This window comes from Medicago truncatula, chromosome 3 (assembly GCF_003473485.1).
Source record: "Medicago truncatula cultivar Jemalong A17 chromosome 3, MtrunA17r5.0-ANR, whole genome shotgun sequence".
Lineage (NCBI taxonomy): Eukaryota > Viridiplantae > Streptophyta > Magnoliopsida > Fabales > Fabaceae > Medicago > Medicago truncatula.
This window is the reverse complement of record NC_053044.1, coordinates 11837560-11861492: the sequence shown is the minus strand read 5'-3', so window position 1 is coordinate 11861492 and position 23933 is coordinate 11837560. Positions and strand designations below refer to the sequence as shown.

Genomic DNA, 23933 nt, shown 5'->3' with positions numbered 1-23933 from the left:
AAGGATTTATATAAAAGGGGAGAGTTAGAATTAGAAAACAATGATTACGTGAAACCTGTTCTTGGAGAAAAAGGGAGAAAACCAAGAGAAGAGAGAAGTCAGAGAAGAATCTTGCGAGAAGAGGAGCAATCTTGTAGAGTCCGATTATCTAATTTAAGGTAAGGGTGAGACTAACTTTCTCTAATTCTAAGTTGTATAATTCTGAAATTGAATTTAGCATGTTGTAGATTGTAGTTATGAGAATTTGGGAATTAGGTTTTGAAGTTGTAATTGATTGTTAATAAAGTAGAAAATCCGTTGAATTTGTGTAGAAGTGATGTTCAGATCATGAGATATTTTTAGTGCAATGTTATATATGGTTTTGAGTGCCCTAACATGTATAGAAATGGTTAGACAAGTTTTTGGATCAAATTTGGGCATAGGGAAGTTAAAATTGAGATTTTGGGGGTGAAAAGTGAGTTTTTCCCGAGTTGCTCTCTGACAGCACGTCCTGTTTCATGTGTTTGCGTCTTTTTCACACGTTTCTGTTTTGAATTGGCCTTTGGTGTAAACATGAAAGTTGTAGATAATTGAGTTAGCTTTCCAGTGGCTTTGGTTTGATGTGAAAATGATTTTTGGCTCTTGAGATATGATGAAAATACTCCAAGGAGGTCTAAGTTAATCCAAAACTTAAGGAATAATTCCAAACCTCAAAACTAGAAGTACTATGAGTTCAACTAGGGTGTTTAAGAGTATTTAACCTATGTTGTGATAGATATAATTTGGTTTGACGTGAATATCTTTGTTGGATAATTTGAAATACATATATTATGTGAATGTTGTTGTTGAATAATTTGAGTTACATATATTTATGTGGAAAATGTATGATATAGAAAATAATGTTGTTATACCATTCAAGTTGTTATTATTAATGATGTTATGTTGTGAAGTTGTAGTATGTTGATGTTTCTGCTGTATTGATTATTAAATCATTAAGTTGCATATGTTGGTCAAGTTGTTAAAGTTGTAAGTTGTTGTCAATGTCGTTAAAGTTGTAAGTTGTTGTCAATGTCGTTAAAGTTGTAAGTTGTTGACGATGTCGTTGAAGTTGTTGGTTGTTGTTGCATTAGTTGTTGAGTCCATGCATACTCATTTACGTTGAAGGCTTGATGCTCTGTGAACTTTTGCTCTTTAAGTTGAGGGCTTGATGCCATGAGAGTGTATTTATGCTCAATACGTTGAGGGCTTGATGCCATGTGAGCTTTTGCTCTTTAAGTTTAGGGCTTGATGCCATGGGAGTGTATTTATGCTCAATATGTTGGGGGTTTGATGCCATGGTTGGTACCACATGCATGATTAAGAGGTTGTAGTTGCATTTTTTTGAGATGGTCTAAGATGAATAAGAAGTCTAAGTTGCATTGTTAAGTTGAAGTTGTGTCGTTGTTGTTAAGTTGCTATTTACCCATGTGTCGTTAACGAAGTGCTTATGATGATGATTATGATGTTGATTATGTTGTTATAAGATGAAGTTTATGATGTGTTGTTTATGTTGTTATAAGATGAAGTTTATGATGTGATGACTTATATTGTTATATGATGATGATTATGATTTGAATATTATGTTGATTGAACTTTGAAGGAAAATTAGTTAATTATTCCAATTATGTTTTAAGAAAAGAAGTGTGACATTCCGTTTATGATGAATACTCTGATTATTTAAATGGAAATTTTATGTTGGGAAAACGGGGTGTTATAACGATCCTATTATACTTATGTGTAAATAGTTTTATGAGATGTAAAAATCCTACATCATTCTTAAAAGCCAAACCAAACACCATTGAAAACTCAATTTTTCACTTTTGATAATTGTAGAATCACTTCTTGATGCTGAAAAGCCAAAACAAACAGGCTTAAGTGATAAATCGACTTCTGTTAAGAATAAATTGTTGAGCATCTTAACTAGACATATTTTAACACGTACTTTTACAATACACTTTACAATAAATTGTCTATACACTTTGATACGCACTTTACAATACACGTATTGTTGAGCATTTGAACTACATCTGAACTACAGATTATCAAAGCTTTCACCGTAAAAACTCTTGAATTTTTACTTGCTGTTTTGGAAAAAATGAGTACTAACATCACATTCTTTGACATACCTTTTTTTTTTAGGCAAAATAAAAATTATATTAAACAAAAAGAAAGATACAAAGATTGGGGGGCATGAGACCTGACCCAAGTACAATCTATACAGGAATACATCGTAATAAACCGTACCGAGAGGACCAGTCCTAATCTATTCTTACAAAAATTTACTAGTCACGGACGCAGCCCAACGAACCCGCGTACGGGCACGATACCGAGCTAAAAAAAAAAATGAAGAGTGAACTTTTGCAAAAACACAGTTAGGATTTAAAAAATATATTCTTTGACATACATTTTCAAACACTTTCATTTTTTATAATTACAATTTTAGTCCATCTATATTTACTATTTTGCAGAATTGTTCTCCATATTTAAAAAACTCATAATTTTGGCATATGATTTTGTTTAAAGAAGATAATTAGCTCACTCAAATTAACACCAGAGAGAATTTGTCGAAAAATAAATAAAAAATACCAGAGAGAATCGAAGTTGTGACCATGAGAAAGAACACACTCTAAGGTTACAAATCAATATCATCAGACTAACCCAAGTGGATTTGTCGTGATATATGATCTAGTGATGAAAATCAACATCAATTAAGTTTTAAAAAAATTCCTTAAAAATATCATTTTAAACATGTTATGTCACGATATATTAGACCAAATAATTGATGGGTGTATCAAAATTGTCAAATTTTAAAATAGGAGGATCAATTCTCCAAAATGGTGAAAATATGAGAATCCAATCCGCAATTAAGTCTAAAATTTACTACCTAGATCTTACTAAATTTTGTATGTCCCATATAAATTTGATTGGATGCGTTCAAAAATGTGTGTTGTAAGCTATGTTATTTTGAAAAACCTATTTATTGTCGTCTCAAAATATAAGCAAAAATGAATTAACATATGTTGATGTATTTGATACAAATTTTGGATCAAATACATTAATTATATAGGCGTAATTACCTTTTTGGTCCTCTAACTATTTAATTGGTATCAGATTGGTCCTCTAACTAAAAAATGATTTATTTCGGTCCTTTAAGTTTCTCACCGTTACTAAATTTAGTCCTTTTTGTTAGTTTTATTCAAATAAACGTTAGGGTTTATGCTATGTGGGCACTTGACCTCCTATTTCACACATACATATGAACCATAACAGTTACCAATAATATCAGTCACTATTTAATCATAATACCTTAACAAGGCATAGGACCAAAATGATACTAATAAATAAAGTTAGAGGACACACATAACAGAAACTCTAACGTTTATTTGAATAAAACTATCAAAAAGGACTAAATGTAGTAACGATGAGAAACTTAAAGGATCGAAATAAATTATTTTTTAGTTAGAGGATCAATCCGATACCAATTAAATAGTTAGAGGACTAAAAAGGTAATTAAGCCTAATTTTTATTGACCAATTTTTACTTATACTTTGGAATAGATGGAGTATGTCAAAATCACAATGATCGATAAATATATCAGAATTACAATGATCCATCATTATTTTCCAAAAACTACACTTTTTACCTTATGAAAAATCGTGGTGGATCATAGTGATTCTAACATCGGTAGCATTCTATCAATCATACACTTGAATTCCTACCATGTTGGACACGTGTGTACTATAAATCAAAACTAATGTGTGGCCAATATGAAATATTGGTGGTGGGTAGAACTTTGGCTCTGTCTAATTTTGTCCAAACTGCGTGCGTTGTGGGGATGATTCCTCTGTAGAAGACAAAACCAAACTTATCACATGTTTTCTCAGTTTGCAAGACAATTATATTTACCTAATAGAAGACTTAATATTCGAACATGGAAGCTAGTTTAATTTATTTTCTTTTTAAACTAATTTCTTAATCAACTAATTTAAAATATTAGGTTTCAGGATTTCTTCTTAACTAAATTAACAAAGTTCCTCATTTTAACTTAATTTCTTCATCCAACTCCATCAGCATAGTTATATATAATATATATTATATATAATCAGCTCCAAAAAAAACATGGTTAACTTTATATTAAAAAAAGTCGTAGTTAATTTAATCTCTTCATTTAACGAATACAAGGAATACTTAATCATCGCTCCACTATATAATTTTAGATTCAATATTTATATAAAAATAATAAAAAATTAAATTGGATATATCTTATACGCATAACTATAGAGATTAATCATTCGAATTAAATAAGTTGTAATAAATGAAAAATTTTATTAAATTTATGAACTTTGATTAAATTAAAAGAGAAATATTATCATCTCATCTAACTGTTTTTAGATAAATTTTTTCTTAAATTTAATTTAAAATTTAATAGACTTTTAAAATAAATTTTGTATAAGTCATCTAATATTATAGTAAGTCTTTTTTAGTTTAATAAACTATTTGACTTTTTTTATAATTATTATTAAAATGAAAAGAAAATAAATTATTATTTTTTAATAAATTGAAAATAAATTATATTTATCAGATGCATTTATTAAACAAAATTTTATAAATACCAAAAAAAAAGTGTGTAAGTGTGTATAAATTAAACTCATAAAAATATATTATTCGGTTTTTCTTGGCTCATAGAGGAAGTAGAATCTTCCAAGCAACTCTAAACTATTGTATATCTCTCTTTGGATCTGCTCTTAATCCTATAACAACTAATATATACCAGATTCTTTGAGTAGTTCTAGATTCTCATGCTTCTTCTTTCACTAAATTTAAGGTAATGTTTCCATAAACATGTTCATGTTTTTATTAATTATCACATGTTCATGTTTAATTGATGTTTGAAGAACTAATTTTTCTAGTTTCAATTATTTGTGTATGAAACACATATAATATTTGATTTGTTCTAAAAAAATTCATATTACTTTGTTCATGTTTTTGTGAAAATCAAGTTGAATTTTTAGCATACTGAATCATTTTCTGTTGTTGGTTTCTGTAGAACATAGTTGCTAAGAAATGGAAACTCTTTCATATGGTTCTGCACCATGTTGTCAAGTTATGAACACAAAGACAAAATCAGTTAAAAATAGTTCGAATTCAACTCAATCAAGGGTTTTTTATATTAGAAAAAATGGAGGTTTTTATATCAATAATCTTTACACAATTGGGTCATTGAGATTTTATGATAAGGGTAATCAACAAAGTGGGTTTAGGTCACAAAGTGTTTTTGAAGGCTCTAAAAGACTCAAATTTAAGGTTAATAGTGGAAGTTATGGTGATTATGTGATTAATGAAGGTGAAGGAAGAGATATTGTAGGGGTTGATGTACCTGCTTCAAAGGTTTTGATTCCTGGTTTACCGGATGAATCAAACGGTGAATCCGGTGCGGTTATACGTAGTTGTTTTAAGGGATGGAAACCTAAATTGAATGTTCATTATGAGAAAGCTGGTTGTGAAAATTTGGATTCTCCAAATGTTCTATTTTTGCCGGGTTTCGGTGTTGGTTCTTTTCATTATGAGAAGCAGTTGATGGATTTAGGTCGTGATTTTCGAGTTTGGGCGCTGGATTTTTTAGGACAAGGAATGTCTTTGCCTTTTGAAGATCCTGCTCCTTCGTCTAAGGAAGGAGGGGTTACATCGAGTGGAAATGTTTCGCCTTGGGGTTTTGGAGATGAAACTGAACCATGGGCGAATGAGCTTGTGTATTCGGTTGATTTATGGCAAGATCAAGTTCGGTACTTCATTGAAGAGGTAAATGACTTGCACTGTTTGGTAGCAGCAAATATTTAGTTATTTTAATCCATTGTTTGCTCAAATAGTATACTGGAAAATGTTCTTGGCAAATTTGCTTGTTCCTATGTGGTTTTAGATTTTTTTTCTAACAACTTATGCTGGATTATTGTCTAAAAAAGAAAATTCTGTTTGAATTGACTTATTTGAGATTATCTACTAGCATAAGCACTTGAGAGACTGTTTGGCAGAATTTATAAAAACAACTTATGACATATCTATAAACTGTTTTCAGCCTATTTCCCTAAGCTCTCTAGGATAGCTTATGAAACAGCTTATAGCTTATATGAATACAGTTTGAATCTATGCTATAAACGCTTAGTTAAGTTGTTTATCCAAACGAGGTTAGGTAAATCGATGTAGAAGTACTCTTGTATTCCATAAATAATGTTGTCTGTAATCATCAGCACTTTAATGCTTCCTATACTTATAATGCTTACTCAAATATGTAATGTTGCTGAACTTTTCTGCACTATCTTCAAAAATAATATTTGAGGAAGTTTTTATATCACTATAATCTAAATGTTATTATACAAATTCGTTTCAGGTCATCGGTGAACCGGTCTATATTGTAGGCAACTCACTAGGAGGATACGTTGCTTTATATTTTGCTGCATGCTATCCTCATTTAGTGAAAGGCGTGACATTGCTTAATGCAACACCTTTTTGGGGGTTTCTGCCAAATCCAGTAAAATCTCCTGGACTTGCCAAAGTATTTCCATGGGCCGGAACATTCCCTCTACCTTCAAATATAAAGAAACTTACAGAGTTGGTGTAAGTATGGCTTCATTTTTATTTATTGCTTCGTTTTTTTCTTAGTTCCTGATATGATTTAGTATTTTAGCTGCGAACTTCTGATTAGTACATTTCTTGTATGTCGCCAATATAGTCATTCATTTGCGAATATAATAGTTGATCATCTGAGTGATATTATACTGCTGATAGTACACCTCCAGGTGCCCTTTATCATATCTATTACATTTTACCTGATTCTTATTAATTTGTTTCCTTTAGGTGGGAGAAAATTAGTGATCCGAAAAGTATTGCCGATGTACTTAATCAGGTTTACGCAGATCATTCAATAAATGTGGATAACGTTTTTTCACGCATAATCGAAACCACAAGACATCCTGCTGCGGCAGCCTCATTTGCTTCAATTATGTTTGCCCCCCAAGGGGAATTATCCTTCAGCGAAACATTATCAAGGTAGACACGACTAAATCTTTAACTAGTATTAGATATACGTGATACACATGTTAATGGTTTTTGCGGTGTGTATGTTTTAGATGTCGAGCGAACAAGGTGCCGATTTGCCTCATGTATGGAAAAGAAGATCCTTGGGTGACACCTATATGGGGACTTCAGGTTAAAAGGAAGGTTCCTGAAGCACCATATTATCAAATCAGCCCTGCTGGTCACTGCCCTCATGATGAAGTCCCTGAGGTATGCAATTCCTGACCTATTAACTTGAACAATTCTTTCTGTTCTTGCTTCTTTTTAAGTGCAATATATGTTAAGAGCCGCACATTGGATACGAGTTAGGCCTGAAAATGAATTTGTAAGTTGGAGGCATCCCTCATCTTACAAGCTAATTCTGTAGGGTTATGTTAAGCGGTTAAGCTCAGCTGTAATTCTTAGATCATAAAAGAGTTTATGCAAGATCTGTTGGGCCACCTGCTATTGAGTCTATGAAGCACAGACACTCCTCGGATTAGGCGTGTTCCGATGCCGGACACGTGTTGTGTCTGACACCGACACATAATTACACTGAATTATGTGATTTTCTCAAATTATTAGCAATGTCAGTGTCCATGTCGTGACTAGTGTCCGTGCTTCATAGTTGTCATTATAAAGCATCCAGAAGAATTACCTCATGTTATTTGTTCTTCATTGTTTAGTTCTTTAAGATTGTTATGATCATATAATAATTAATCCAAGTTTATTTATTTGCAGGTCATAAACTTCTTACTTCGTGGATGGATTAGAAACCTAGAGTCCGACGGCTCTCTCTCATTGCCTCTGCTTGAAGAAATAGACACTATAAACCAAACTATTGAAAGGGAGTTAGAATTTCCTAGAAAAAGTTCGAAAAAATCAGTGAAAGTCAGATATTTTGCCTCTAGTGTCTCACTTTGGGAGAGGATAAGATCTTACCTCAAATTCTATTCAAAGTCCAAGAAGGTGGTAGTTGAATCTCAATGAGATGGTGAATTTTGCCACCATCAAATATAAATCCACTTTGTACATTGTCTTTTCTTGCTCATGATTTGTATCAAAGTATCCATTCACAATTCTTTTAGAATCAGAAAGTTAATGTTGTATATATTAATCATAACTTTTTCTTACCAATACATACTTTTGATCTTTAATATCTATTAGCAAAATTTGTAAAAAGTTGTTATTTTGAAAATATTTATTGAGACAAATTCAAAGTCTTATATGATATTCCCTCCGTCCTATAAGTGAGCATTGTGCAAAAAAAAATTGTTCTAAAATAAATGATCCATTTCACTTTTTAGTACAATATTAATTTTTTTCTCTTTCAATTATACTTCTAATTAATGTTACTTTCATCACTCACAATTTAATATAGTTCAATTTGCATTTATGATAGTGGAGAATGCACCAATACTTAACAAGAGCACTTAAAATCATTTTTTTCTCTCATTCATTTATACATTTTTCTTAATATATGTGAAATGAATAAAGACGGAGTGAGTACAATTTATCTTTATATTTAAGAAAAAAACATGATTAAGGTATGTTAAATAATGCACGAAGATCAAACTAATTCAGTTAATACCACTAATAGTGAGTACCATGCTATTACAAAGTAGGTGTTACTTGCAATCTCATTCAAATATGGTTCATTGAAATGAAGATAACAAGTAGAAATCATAGAAAGAGTTCATTGAAAAATATTAAAAATATCAACTGCAGCAGGGTTTGATCACAATCACCACCAAAATTTGTTTAGACTTTTGGGTTTGTTTAGAGATGGGAAAGGAAAAGGAAGGATATATTCTTACTTTGTATGCAAGTCTAATGATGTTGATGGGTTTTGAAAATTCTCAAAGACTCTTCGTGTCATTTTAAAACAACTCTCCAATCAGAGAAATCTTCGTGAACTTAGCTCAGTTGGTAGGGATATTGCATATTATATGCAGGGTCCGGGGTTCGAACCTAGAGGCCGGAGTTCGAACTCCGGATACCCCACTTCTCCACAATTAAATTGTGTGAGCTCTAGCCATTAACTACTTGACAAAAAAAAAAAAAAAACTAGCCACACAAGCTTGCTTTTCTGCTCTCCTATAAACTTGTCTACATATTTTTACTTGTCTACTTATGATGTAATGATATTGTTGGAAATTAAGAAGTTTCATATAGAAGGAAGAAAATTGTTCTTTGGTCCCTTTAGATTGCTCATAGGCAACTAAAGAAATCCAAAATACACTCCTCAAGTCATAACTCCCGAATCAATATATCTAAATTACCTTCAATAATTTTATTAATAAATCTATTAACAATAACTAAATCGGTTCCTATAAACATGTTTTTGTACAATTAATAATTTAATTATTTTTTAAATTTAAATTTAAATTTAATTTTACACCATCAATTAGGGAATTAAAAAACTATCTACAAATCTTAGTAATAAAATAATAACAACAAAACATGCAATAAATAATGTTTTTTTAGATAGACGAAATGACAAAGTCATTATAAACTCACACACAAGTAGAGGTACCAGGGTTCGAACCCCGATCATGGCATCCGACCTAACAATTTCTGCATTTTACCAGTTGAGCTAGGACTTGTGGATTAAAATATAGGTTTCGATGATTGATTAAAAAAGAGATAGATATAAAGAAATCAAGTTGTTTGGACTCCAATGACAAGAAGTTCATTCCAAGGATGTATTTGGAGAATACCGAGTTCAATTCCTAGAGGAACAACGTTTGGATAATGTGCATGTCTTTACGTATGAGCCGGATTAGTCGTTCACTATTGATGAGTCGGAAACCACTGGAAAAGAAAAAAAAAAGTTGATATAAAATCACCAAATTAGTCAACCTCAAATCCAAATGGAACCTATGAGTGAGGCTTCTTTTACAGATTGAGAATTGCTGTTCCCACTTTTACTTTGGCTGTGCCACACGAGTAAATTACTCAAATACCCTTCGGCAGTTAACTGCTGAAGTTTTAGAAATATGGCTGCAGTTAACTGCCGAGGAAAACTTCGGCAGTAAACTACCGAGGAAAACTGAAACTTCGGCAGTTAACTGCCGAGGAAACCTCAAACCTGTTTTTTTTTTTTTTTTTTTTTGACAATATCCATAAATTGTCATTAATAACAAACCTTTTTTTTTTGACAAAAACCATAAATTGTCTTTAATAATATTTATTGATTTTGAATGTTTCAATCATTATTTTGGTACGTTTTAAACAATTGCAGTATTATACTTATGTGTATATATCTTAATAAGAATAACATTTAAATCAGTGTAAAAATTAAACATTTGAATATTGTTTTGCACATTACTTAAATACAAATAACAATAAAAAAATCGTTAAAATAATTGTGCACAACGATTTTTTTTAAGGTATGATATGTTGTTATATTTTCTACATTAAAATAATTGTGTATAAAGATTTTTTTTTTATTTAAGTAATTTGCAAAACAATATTCAAATACTTAATTTTTACACTTATTGAAATGTTTTTTGAGGACTTAAATGTTAAGCCTAAAACAAAGAAAAAGGAAATAAAAGAAGAAAATTTCGTGAAAGTTCTTTGGAAATAAAATAGGCAAAAAAAAAAAAAAAAGACCAAATGAGTAATACAATTAAAATAATTGTGAATATTTCCGTAAAAAGGAAATAAAAGAAGAAAATTCCGTGAAAGTTCTTTGGAAATAAAATATTCACTATTGTTGAAGATCAAAACAGTTATAACAAAAAAAAAAGATTTAAAGGAGTAATACAATTAAAATAAATAAGGAAGGCAAATCAATAAAATTAAAAACGAATTATTAAGAAAAATCAATCAAAAATGATAAAGACCGCAGAATATTCTCAAAGAATAAAAAAAAAATAAAAAAAAAACAGATTTGAGGTTTCCTCGGCAGTTAACTGCCGAAGTTTTCAGTTTTCCTCGGTAGTTTACTGCCGAAGTTTTCCTCGGCAGTTAACTGCAGCCGGTTTCATAATTCGACAGTTAACTGCCGAGGAGCATTTGAATAATTTACTCGTATGGCATAGCCAAACCAAATGTGGGAACATCAATTCTCTTACAGATTTCCTGTAACTAATCTGCAGTAAAAATATCTTCATTACTCATTCTGACAATATTTAACTACATTCATTCCTTATCATCGACATCGTAATGCATTCAAAGAAAAAAGAAGGCCAAAGTGCTACACGCCAAAAACACGTATGGAACCTACCATTGGACAAAACAATGTCACATCACTCATATCGTGGATACGTAATCATACGACACGTTCACCCTTCATTACTTCACAACCTACACGTGCCACTTCTCCATGCAGCTTTTCAACCCACAATAATTTACTTAACCCAAAAAAACTGTCACCAAATTTACCACTCACTCAATTTCCAAACCCTTCTTCAACCAAAAAAAAAACAAAAAAGAAACACAATGAGCCATGGCCAACCAACTAGGCTTCAAGAAGAGATTAACAACCAAGAACCCATCAAATACGGTGAAGTTTTCAATGTCTCCGGTGACTTAGCATCGGAAACAATCTCTCCACAAGCGGCCGCTAATATGGCTGCAGCAGAATTCAACGTATTAGGACAGGCACAGCCAGGAAGTCCTGCTGCAGCCATGCAAGCGGCCGCACTGATCAACGAGGCATCTGGACAATGCCTCGTTGGTCGTCATGGTATAGCAGAAATGGTCAAAGATCATGGTATTCGTGTGACGGAAACAACGGCTGCTAACCGTCGTGTTGTGACGGAGGCGGTTGATGGTCAGATTATAGGGCGGCGCGTGGAGCCTGATGCGCACTTTGTGCCTATGAATATGGGCTCTGCGGCTATAGATGGCGATCCGATCACCATCGGAGAGGCGTTAGAAGCTGCAGGGATATCGGTTGGTGATAAACCGGTGGATCAGAATGATGCGGATGCGATCAGTGCTGCTGAGATTAGGGCTACCGGAGAGAGGTGTGTGAGGCCTGACGGTGTCGGGGCTACGGCGCAATCTGCGGCCACTCTCAACAGCCATGCTAATCGGATTGAAGAGATGACAAAACTTTCTGATGTGTTAACGGTATGAAATAAGAACTCTGCTTTTACTTGAGATTGAAATGTTCATACAAGATCACAATTTATTAGGACCCTTTTGATTAGTTAGTTAAATACTCAGGTTTATTAAATAAGCAATTATAGTGATTGTAAGAATTGTTATTTTTGTAGATAAAATTATTGCATTAAGCTAACTGGAAAGATTTTGTAATTTATAATTTTTTTATGATCATGTTAATTATAAAGTTAAACATGAATGTGAAATCATTTATAATCACGGCGGTGTATCTGAATCACGGTGATCCACTGTAGAAGTTACATAGTGTAGCTTTGGGAAAACCACCATGGGAAAACTTGATATTGGTGTAACCATCGCGATACCAAACATAGATTTAATGTTCATTTTTTTTAATCAAGTAATTTAATTGCTAGAAATTTAATTTTTGTGGTCGCGATTTGAATCCCGACCCTTACATATATTATACGATGTTCTTACCTATATGTTGTAAGCTCTCACTAGGACTTCATTTGGTGTAGTTAAACTAGAACTACAACTTACATTGGTAGCCAGTGACTTCATTTGGTGTAATTAAACTAGAACAACAACTTACATTGGTAGCCAATTACATTTTCAAGCAGAAATTAGCCAGGAAAGTCGGTGAATACTTTGCATCAATAACATCGCAAAAGAGTACTAACTAACTAGGTTGTCTAGGTTTCAAACATCGATCCTATTAGTACTTTGTAACATTTTTTGGTGGTGTGTATATATATAGGATGCGACGGATAAGCTGGCGGCGGACAGGGCGGTGACGATAGAAGACGCAGAAGCTGTGTATGATGCAGAGGTGCATAAGAATTCATCAACACAACAAATGATGAATATTGCTGAACCTGGTGGAATAGCTGCATCCATGGCCACAGCAGCTAAACTCAACCAAGAAACATGAAGAACCATGGTCTTTTACAAATTTCCTTTTTTCTTTTTTTGTTAAAATAAGCTTAACTTGACATTATACAAACAAAGTCATGTAAATTAGTAGTTACCAGTGAGTTTATTTGCATCTAATTAGTTGTAGCCACTGAGTTATTTTACATGTGAAATTTAATAGTAGTAGTTTGGGAACTTATTTTTCACTTGGGATTTTGATGTAGCATATCTTCATGCCCAACATATAGAATCAATGTGACTTGCAATTTGCAATCAGAATATATTCGAAAGTTTCATATAAAAATAAAATAAAATAATCATTATAACAATATTAAATAAATAAAGTAGCATAAGAATAACAATTCGGACCCTTAAGATAAGTCATTGTAACACGAATTTAGTGTAAGATGCCAGACTTTTGCAACGTAGTCAAATCAAAGATAGAAAATTTCAGTTGATGGAGCTTACCAAATGATAACATATTGCCTGCATTGCTTCTGAGCTATCAATATCTTTCCTCTCAATTGAAAAGATGTTTTGCCTATTGTTCGATTTTTCCGAAGGACTATCCACTTGATAGGAAGCAATTGGTTTTGTTGTGGATGGCAGAAGGCTTCCTTGATCATTCTCAAGATGGAAAAGCTATGGAAGAAGTAGGTGATGAGTGCTTTTCTGAATTGTTATCTAGATCATTAATTCAGAAACTGCATGGTGATTCTGAAGGACAAATATTTGTCATGCATGACCTTGTTAATGATTTAGCTATAGTCGTATCAGGAAAAAGTTGTCACAAGCTTAAATTTGGCGGTGATAACTCTGAAAATGGTCGTCATTTGTCATATAATCAAGAGTATGACATTGTCAAGAAGTTTCAGATTCTCTACAAATTCAAATGCTTGAGAAGCTTTCTACCCATTGGCTTCTATGGTTATCAATATTACCTATCTTGAAATGTGGTTGTTGATTTGCTCCCTTACACTTCGAAGGCTGCGTGTGTTATCGTTATCAAGATATACTAACATCACTGTGCTACCTGATTCAATTGGTAGTTTGGTGCAGTTGCGCTATCTTGATCTCTTTCACACTAAAATCAAAATCTTGCCTTATACAATGTGCAACCTCTACCATTTGCAAACCTTGCTTCTATCAGAGTGTCCAATTCTCACAGAACTTCCGGAACACATTGGAAAGTTAATTAATTTACGTCACCTTGATATCGATTTTACGAGCATAATGAAGATGCCAAAGCAACTTGTTGAACTAAAAAACCTTCTGTCTATGTAGTAGGCACGAAAAATGTTGGTTTAAGTGTCAAAGAGCTTGGGACTTGGGAGGTTTGCTAAGCTACGCGGAAAATTATTCATCAAGGACCTGCATAATGTCATTGATGTTGGGGAGACATATGATGCTGACTTGAAGAACAAAGAACATATTGAGGAATTAACGCTACAATGGGGCGATGAAACTGATGACTCTCTTAAAGACAAAGATGTGCTTCAAATGTTACAACCATCAACCAACCTGAAGATACTGAGCATTTTCTTGTATGGCAGGACAAGTTTTCCATGTTGATTGGGAGATTCTTCATTTTCTAACATGGTTTCTCTTTGCATCGATAATTTTGCATATTGTGTGACACTACCTCCAGTAGGGAAACTACCTTGTCTCAAGGATCTAAGTATAGGAGGTATGTCGATATTGGAGACAATTGGCCTGGAGTTCTATGGAAGGGAAGGAGGCACTTCCAATTCTTCATTCCAACCGTTTCCATCTCTTGAGAAGTTGAAGTTTGAGAACATGTCAAATTGGAAGGAATGGCTAACTTTTCATGATCACATATTTCCTTTCCCTCGTCTTAAAACTATGAAGTTTTCTAATTGTCCTGAACTGAGGGGAAATTTGCCTTGTTATATGTTAGCAGTCAACACTCGGGTGGGATTTAGTCCCACATCGGATAGATAGGTTTCTTGAGAAGAGTTTATAAAGAGGAGGCACTCCTCACCGTACAAGCCGGTTTTGTAAGGATGAGTTAGGTCTCGATATGTTACATTATATTCCTTCCATAGAAGGAATTGAAATATATGCTTGTGATCATCTCTTGGTAACATCACCTACTCCGCATTGGCTCTCCTCAATAAAAAATATTTACATTGAGAGTGATTCTCCATGTCTCCTGCAAGATATAAGGATCGGAAGCTGTGATAGTCTACTGTCTTTTCCTAAAATGATTATAAACAGCAGTTGTCTTCGAGAATTGAATCTCGATGATATTCCATCTCTCACTGCATTTCCTACAAATGGTCTACCCACTTCTTTGCAAACACTTCATATTCGCAATTGTGACAGCTTAACATTCCTACCTCCTGAAACGTGGAGCAATTACACATCACTGGTGGCTCTTTATCTACAGAAAAGCTGCGACACACTTACCTCTTTTCCATTGAACTGTTTCCCTATTCTACAAACTCTTTACATTGATAAATGTAGAAGTCTGGAATCCATTTTTATTTCAGAAACTTCTTCCTTTAGTTCGTCATCCCTCCAAAATCTTTTTCAGTCGTTGCAAGGAACTACGATCACTACCTCAACGGATGGACACCCTCACCGCACTTGTAGCGTTATATCTCTACAATCTTCCAAACATTAAAGTTATTCTACGAAGGAGGTTTCATACCTCCCAAGTTACGAGCATTTTGTTTTGTTTCCGTGAGAATAACAAAGCCAGTAGCAGAATGGTGTCTCCAAGGCCTTACTACTCTGTCATCAATGAATATCGGAGGCGATGATATTGTTAACTCGTTGCTCAAGGAGCAGCTGCTTCCCATTTCGCTGGTTGATCTAACTGTCAGTCATCTCTCTGAAACTGTTAAATTATTAATCAATAATGAGAAGATAATGAAACTCACTTTTTGTATACTTTATTAATGAAATTTTTCTGGAATTTTCAGAATCCATACAATTCAATTCAAACACTTCCACATTCTTACATCACAACTCAAGTGCCGTGTATGGGTTGATGAAAGACTAAGATGAAAAGGAGGGTGGAATAGGCTCCAGTTATCCAGTTCTGTGTATGATTCTCAATTTTCTAATACTAATTCACTTGCATGTGATTTTTTATTGTACTCTTTGTCGATGATGCATGTCGTTAACTCTCATAAGTTATGCTCAATTTAATTAACTGATATTTCCGTTTTTTCCATCTGTTTTGATATCAACAGTGACACATGTACCGATTTACGGTAACAACTTTGGTGGCATTCATGCTCCTCAACAGATTAGGCTACATAGTTTCAGAGCCAGAAATCTGGGAGTAGCCGAACGTTGGCACGGCAGAGATTAACATAGATGCAGGATGTTTTCAAAATGGCACAACTGGTTAGGTTGCTTAGCACGGGATCACACTGTTTTGTTGTAATGCTGCAGTAACCAAAAATTCCGCATTAGTCTCAGACCAACATACAATGTATCTTTGTGTGATTGGTGCTGTTATGCAGTTTCACTCATTTAAATTTCGATTTTAAATTGTTTTAGCCTCTCAGAATTTAAGGATTCCTTGTTGTTCAAGATAAAGACAAAATATAAGTCCATTATGTTTGTGTGTATGTTCTGTGAATCAAACGTTATGTTTCCATATTTTGATTCATTGAACCTTGAAAGGTCTATAAAATTATGAACCTTGTTTTACTTCTAAACAATGCAGTGCTTAGTTTATTTTACATTACCATGTAAATGTTTCTTTCTATGGTAATCATTTGTAATTTCTAAACCTTCCTCGAATCATTTTCAGTCATGTCCTGTAAAGGAGCTTGCTTGAACCTAACTGCTCTTTCAAGATTGTATATGGGGGATGTGATGATACTGTCAATCACTAATCTCTATAAAAAGAAATCCTTAGAAAGAAATATTCTTCAACACCTTTCCTCTCTTGAAAAACTTGAATTCACGTACTGTCGAAGACTTCAGTCATTGCCAGAAGACACTTTTCCTTCCTCTCTTAAGGTACTGAGCATTAAGGAATGCCCTGTGTTAGAAGAAAGGTATCAAAAGCAGGAACATTGGTCCAAAATAGCTCACATTACTGTCAAAATAATAAATGACCCAAGTCACAATATGAGCCCCGCGAAGAGAAAGATGAATAGCACCCTAATCCCCGCGAAGAGAAAGATGAATGTCACAATACATGACAATAGTTAATAAACCAATAGATAATTAGGATAATTTTGTAGAATATCAACATTTTTTATTCATATAGAGCTTTTCTTAATCTGTAAAAAAATCAATCACAAGGCTTATTTTGGAATGGAAGGACTAGAAAAAAATGAATTCAATGTTGAATGATGCTTCTAATATAAACTTCATGTTATCTTTGCAATTATAGAATTTAAAATAGAATCTTTCTCATGCTAAAATTTTGCACTTGCAGACAACAGAGTGGCACAAAGAATAAATCTCCCTACATCCAGCTCAAGCTCAAGCTCTCTACAGTGCACAGTCTCAAATCCATCTCTCCTTTTGTCATATCATATATTGTATCATATTAAGAGTAGTTTAGTCTTTTTTCATTTAGTAATTAGTATTTTACATTTCCATTGCTTTGTATTACTAACACTTCTCTATTCCATTGAAACCCTAAGGCTGCATCTGGTTCTTAGTAAACAATGGGAACCTCCATTAGTAATCTCTTGACAATATCACAATTATTCAAAAAGCTTAATACATCATACATACTAAGTGATCATTGAACATGAAGTGGCAACAACTTATTTTAATATGCTACATCATATAATGAAGTTGCATTCTATTCATTATTACATTTATGGATAATATTTAGTGACATTTAGGCCCAAGTTCAAAATCCTTTGTAAATCCTCATTTTTCTCCGTAAGCTGAAATATTTGGCCTTGGTTCAAAATCTTTGGCAGCTTTCTCCTTTTCCTTGGTGTCAATATCATTGTTGCCATAAGCTGAAATATTTGGCCTTGGTTCAAAATCTTTGGCAGCTTTCTCCTTTTCCTTGGTGTCAATATCATTGTTGCCATAAGCTGAAATGTTTGGTCTTGGTTCAAAATCTGAAATGACATTATTCTTTTTTCTGTCATCAATGTCATTGTCTCCGTAAGCTGAAATGTTGGGTCTTGGTTCGAAATCTTCGACTGGTTTCTTTGTTTCATTATCATTGATGTCATTTTCTCCATAAGCTGAAATGTTGGGTCTTGGTTCGAAATCTTTGATGGCTCCCTCCTTTTTATTAACATCAATGTCATTGTCTCCATAAGCTGAAATGTTTGGTCTTGGTTCAAAATCATTAGTGGCTCCCCTCTTTTCCTTAGCATCAATGGCATTGTCTCCATAAGCCGAAATGTTGGGTCGTGGTTCAAAATCCTTACCGGCTGCCTTCTTTTCATGAACATCGATGTCATTCTTTCCATAAGCTGAAATGTTTGGTCTTGGTTTGAAACCATTAGTGGCTTGCTTCTTTTCTTTGACATCAATGTCATTTTCTCCATAAGTTGAAATATTGGGTCTTGGTTCAAAATCTTCAGTGACTCCCTTCTTTTTCTTAACATCAATGACATTGTCTCCGCAAGCTGAAATACTAGGTCTTGGTTCGAAATCTTTGACGGCTTTCTTCTTTTCCTTAACATCTATGACATCGTCTCCATAAGCCGAAATATTGGGTCTTGGTTCAAAATCCTTAGCGGCTGCCTTCTTTTCATTAACATCGATATCATTTTCTCCATAAGCTGAAATGTTGGGTCTTGGTTCGAAATCATTAATGGTTTGCTTCTTTTGTTTGACATCACTGTCATTTTCTCCGTAAGCTGAAATATTGGGTCTTGGTTCAAAATCTTTAGTGACTCCCTTCTTTTTTTTAACATCAACGACATTGTCTTCGTAAGCTGAAATATTAGGTCTTGGTTCGAAATCTTTGACGACTTTCTTCTTTTCCTTAACATCTATGGCATTGTCTCCATATGCTGAAATGTTGGGTCGTGGCTCAAAATCTTTAACGGTACCTTTCTTTTCCTTATTTTCAATGTCATTGTCTCCATAAGCTGAAATGTTGGGTCTTGGTTCAAAATCTTTAACATCTTTACTATTTTCTTTGGTGTTAGTGCCATCATTTTCGTATGCTGAAATATTGGGTCTTGATTCAAGATCCTCTTTAAACGCCTTCTCTTGGGTATTGAGATTACTTTTAATGTTGGCATTAAGGAGTCCCTGAATTTCTTCAGGCATGTCTTGGTTTTTCATGACTAGTTTCCAATATTCTCGCAGATCATTTCTTGATTCCACAATAGCTACAAACTTTATTGCAATAAAACAATAATAAGCCAAAAGAAAAAACAATGGTCGAAATGCTTAGTAAATCTAGTGTTGATATCTTTTAAAATAGTTGTGTTAAGTGATTCCCCCAAAAAGATTATGATATCTCTGTTTTTATTTATATTCAATAGAACAAGAAAAGATTATTTACAAAAAAAAAAAAAAAAAAACAGAACAAGGAAAAAATATGGAATATGATAAGTGTTGGGACTAGAATAAAATGTAGATGCCTTTGATAAGGTGTGAGTCAGAGAGTGTCCCTATAAGTTAGTTCAGTTAGTAGGGACATCTCATAATATATGTAGGGTTAGGATCAAATAACACCAAGGTGTCAAATTAAATATGACACCAAATCTCATCCATTTCATTTGTTTAATCCAAAGGCTTAAAAGAAACACTAAAACAATTAATGTAATAAAATATTTCTTGATTTGTTTTTCTCTATCTTTCCTTTAATGGCGTATTTTCATTAAAGTCTGAATTTATTTTCTCACATATGCCCTTCATTTCAATTTCAAAATTTTCTCTTGCGTCCATCATCACTTATATTATTTCTTGCTTTTTTTTGTATCACATAATTTTCTCAATTTCTGTATAGTTATAAGTGTCTGAATCTCACTCCACTTTTTTACCGTGAATGCAAATCGATGGATGGTAAAATTAAATTAAGTGATAAATAAATTTCAACCAATTTACCGGAAAAAACTTGTGTTATTAAAAAAGAACATTAGCATTGTTGCAAATAAAGTTTATACAAAATATCGATTTAAAAAAACTAAGGGTGTGTTTGTTTCAAGTTTACCAAATTTATTCCTAGGAATAACATTCCTTGGAATATAAAGATGAGAATTTTATTCCAAGGAATTTAGGAAAAATATGTTTGGTTAGCTTTATAATATTCCTAGGAACCATAAAAATAGGGATTATAATAGGTAAACTATTTATGAATTTATTCCCATCTCCATGGGAACTTTATTCCCACCCTTTTCCTTGGGAAATTTTTTCTATTCCCAGGAACATTTTATACCAAGGAATAAATTTTAGTAAACTTGTAACAAACATAGGCATATACATTTCTATCATTTTATTCCCGGGAATCAACAATTATAACTTGAAACAAACACACCCTAAGTGTTGCAGCAACAGAAGTGATCAAGGAAAGCGAAATACTCAAAAATTGAAATGAAGGGCATATATGAGAAATTAATTTCATACATAAATGCAACATCAAACATTAAAGAAAAGATATAGCAAGAGAAATCAAGAAATATTTGATCGTTTTAATTGTTCTAGTGATTGTTTTAAGCCTTTGGATTAAACAAATTAAATGGATAAAATTTGGTGTCACATTTAATTTGACACCTTAGTGTCATTTGATCTTATCTCATATATATGGGGTTTTGCTAGAACGCATCCATGAATGTGTCTTTTAGCAACCCACACCTCAAGGTGTGATTTCTACTTTTTAGTTATAACTTTGTTAAAATACATCTTCATAAAAATTAGTTGATGTCTTTTAACAAATGCTCATAGAATAACTTGCTAAAAGACACCTTCAAGTAATTAAGCAAGAGGAGAAAGAATAAATTATTTCTAAAATTAAAAAGTATGTCATTTAAAAGCATGTGAGCACTTAATGAATTGATGGGAACCGTTAGATGAAAATTGTATTAATGGTTAGGATTTGGTGTCAAATTTAATTTGACACCTTGATGTCATTTGATCCTATCCCATATATATATATATATATATATATATATATATATATATATATATATATATATATATATATATATAATTTTTATTGAATGAAATCATACGACAATTGAGAAACATGAATCATTTGAATAATAATATTTGATTAGAAAATATAGTAGTTTCTGATCTATTAAACCCATGCTTCTATAATATATAATAAATTTGGAAAATTAAAGAGGATTCATTAATTTTGATTGGATTTTTCCCTTTTTACTTTTCATTTAAACTATTTATTTACTATTTTGTCATTTTTATAATAGTATTTGAATAACTCCTTCAAAAAAAAGTATTTGAATAATTGTTTTAAGTAATAGTTAAATCTAGGGACAAAACCAAGTTGAAAGTATGATTTAGCAAGGAAAAAAAACTGTTTTAAGTGCACAACATATAGAAGATATTTGAAAAAATAGATATATTTAAAATTAAAAAATAAATAAATTCAAGGATATAAGAAAGATAAGAGTGCATTGAGGCATGCGTGCAAATGATGAGATTAAAACAATTTTTTTAATATATAGTAAAGAAAGAAAATATGAAACAGTTCTATTCTTTAGTAGTGCGTATAGAAAATTGTAGACAATGATTCGATATTTTTAAACAAAAGTGCAATGAAAAATCATATATTGAAAGATAGAATTAATTATTACAAATTAAGGAAATTAGTAACAATTTTACCAAATTAACCATATTAGTCATTGATTAATTCTCATTATCTAAAATGAAAATTGAAAAATAAGTAACATGTACGTGATAGACGTAGTATTGATTAGATGGTACAATTAAATAGAATATCAAAATTAAATTTGAAAATTAGGGCGCGTAGATCCTTTATGCAGCTCATTTGGTTATTTTGTGTGTAGATGGTTTGGAATGAACGCAACAACAGACTTTTTAATAATACCCAAACATCCATTGAAGGCTTATCAGATAAAGTAAAATTGCACTCTTTATGGTGGCTAAAAGCTAGTAAAGTCACATTTGTGTACGGTTCTCAAAGGTGGTGGTCAGATCCTATGCTTTGTTTAGGTATCGACGCATCCGGTTTATTGTAATTACTACATTTGTTTGACTCTTTGAGGGGTGACTTCTTAATACATCTTGTACTTAGGAGGTTTCACCGCCTTTTGTTAATATATACCATCTTTGTTTCTTAAAAAAAAAAAATTGAAAACTAGAATTGACTTTGTTTTGCCGACACATTTTATTTGCAAAGCTGACAATATGAATGAAATAATAAATAAATTGTGCAAATATCTGTTACTTTATAGTTGTCATTTTTAACTTATTACACATATGAAGAAATGTAAATTTTATGTTACTTTTATTAAATTTTTTTTTTTGTTAATATATTAAATAATTATTCTCATTCCTCCTGTTTCAATTGCATCAAATACTTAAATGTATTAATGATAAAATAATCATTAATTTTTGTTAATTGAACTTAAAAAATAATAAATAAATAAATAAAAAGAAACTACAAATAGTGACAATTAAAAAGTAACATATGAGTATATATTTAGAGGTTAGAGGGTACTAGTATTTTTTTATTTATTTATAAAAGATGGTACTATACTGCTGATAGTAACTAAGACCAAGAAACCACTACCAAAAATAAAAACTAAGACCAAGAAAAGTGTAACTTACCAAGAAAAGCATGAGAGGCAATAAAGCAAGAGCAGTTCTCATCTTAAGAATCAAATCAAATCCTCAATGTCTATATGAGTTTAGTGTTGGATGAATGATCCTATAAGTAGTTAATCACTTATTTATAGCTAGATACTCAACAACCATAAGAAATAGCTCGTTTATTATGCATACCACTTGGAAAATGATTGAAGCTATATTTTACATGTTTAACAAATTTCACACGTTCTAATTATACATCTAATAATCTAATAATAATAATATAATAATATCAACAAATATCGCCGTGAGTTTAGCTCAGTTGGTAGGAATATTGCTTTTTATATGCAGGGCCGGGGTTCGAACCTCGGACAGGTTCGAACCCCAGACACTCTATGTCTCAAATAATAACAACAAATATCCTCGTGAGCTTAGCTCAGTTGGTAGAAATATTGTTTTTTATATGCAGGAGCCGGAGTTCGAACACCAGACACTCCACTTCTCCACGATTAAATTATGTGAGCTCTAGCTACTAAGCTAGTGGCTACTTGACAAAAAAAAAATGTCAATGTCTCAAATTATATATCTTTTTAACAATCTCAGATAAATTAAAAAACCCAATTAATATTGTTTAAAAGAGCGTAATTATGAGTTATTTTACTAAAACATCTTTTATTAATTATATGGAAAATATAAATTAAAAGAATTGAAAAAGATACATTTATATTATAAAATGACATCTAATTTAAGACATACAAATTTTACTATAATGACATAATTTGAGATTGATGGAGTAACTAGCGGTGTGTGAGACATTGTTTAACCAATTGTACAACCAGTCAATGTTTGTCAAACTTGCGAACATCAAGATCATGTTTCTATTTTATACTTTTCTTTTTAAAAAATTGTTCCTGTAGTGAATATGAGAAGAAAAAAAAAAATCCTGACCCTTTTGTCCAAAAAAATTTTAGGTCTGACCCCTTTAAAAAAAAAATTCCAAAATGACCCACTTTTAGTTTTTTTTTTTCTTCGTTTTTTGCTTTTTTGGGCAACTTGTACATTATAATAATATATATCCTTTTTAAAACCAGTTTCACACACCACAAACCATCCAGTTTTTCATTTTTGTTTTTTTTATTGGATAATTTAGGATCTCCGACGAA

At 32.2% G+C, this 23933-nt stretch overlaps 3 protein-coding genes across 3 annotated transcripts; 2 read left to right on the top strand and 1 right to left on the bottom strand.

Annotated features, from left to right (window-relative positions):
- The first annotated feature begins 4681 nt into the window (after positions 1–4681).
- On the top strand, positions 4682–8227 carry LOC11426182 (pheophytinase, chloroplastic). Its single transcript, XM_003599486.4, has 6 exons — positions 4682–4843; positions 5066–5817; positions 6404–6630; positions 6871–7062; positions 7143–7299; positions 7810–8227. Exons 2-6 carry the CDS (start codon positions 5083–5085, stop codon positions 8056–8058), a joined length of 1560 nt encoding a protein of 519 aa, XP_003599534.2. The 5' UTR covers positions 4682–4843; positions 5066–5082; the 3' UTR covers positions 8059–8227.
- A 3214-nt stretch (positions 8228–11441) lies between these two features.
- Positions 11442–13265, top strand: LOC11411871 (late embryogenesis abundant protein D-34). Its single transcript, XM_003599485.4, has 2 exons — positions 11442–12153; positions 12905–13265. Exons 1-2 carry the CDS (start codon positions 11518–11520, stop codon positions 13076–13078), a joined length of 810 nt encoding a protein of 269 aa, XP_003599533.1. The 5' UTR covers positions 11442–11517; the 3' UTR covers positions 13079–13265.
- A 4445-nt stretch (positions 13266–17710) lies between these two features.
- Positions 17711–22887, bottom strand: LOC11411870 (protein IWS1 homolog). The gene is made up of 2 exons (XM_003599483.3): positions 22792–22887; positions 17711–19371 (listed from the first exon to the last, which is right to left on the bottom strand). The coding sequence occupies exons 1-2, from the start codon at positions 22831–22833 to the stop codon at positions 17932–17934; spliced, it is 1482 nt and encodes a 493-aa protein (XP_003599531.1). The 5' UTR covers positions 22834–22887; the 3' UTR covers positions 17711–17931.
- Between the last annotated feature and the right edge of the window lie 1046 nt (positions 22888–23933).

What these genes read in the sequence shown, in the direction of transcription:
- LOC11411871 (XM_003599485.4), top strand. Translation starts at nt 11,518, where the DNA reads ATGAGCCATGGCCAACCAACTAGGCTTCAAGAAGAGATTAACAACCAA. An exon ending in AACTTTCTGATGTGTTAACG is followed by an intron (nt 12,154 to 12,904) that starts GTATGAAATAAG and finishes GTATATATATAG; the next exon opens with GATGCGACGGATAAGCTGGC.
- LOC11426182 (XM_003599486.4), top strand. Translation starts at nt 5,083, where the DNA reads ATGGAAACTCTTTCATATGGTTCTGCACCATGTTGTCAAGTTATGAAC. An exon ending in TTCGGTACTTCATTGAAGAG is followed by an intron (nt 5,818 to 6,403) that starts GTAAATGACTTG and finishes AATTCGTTTCAG; the next exon opens with GTCATCGGTGAACCGGTCTA. An exon ending in CTCATGATGAAGTCCCTGAG is followed by an intron (nt 7,300 to 7,809) that starts GTATGCAATTCC and finishes ATTTATTTGCAG; the next exon opens with GTCATAAACTTCTTACTTCG.
- LOC11411870 (XM_003599483.3), bottom strand. Translation starts at nt 22,833, where the DNA reads ATGAGAACTGCTCTTGCTTTATTGCCTCTCATGCTTTTCTTG. An exon ending in TGCCTCTCATGCTTTTCTTG is followed by an intron (nt 19,372 to 22,791) that starts GTAAGTTACACT and finishes ATTGCAATAAAG; the next exon opens with TTTGTAGCTATTGTGGAATC.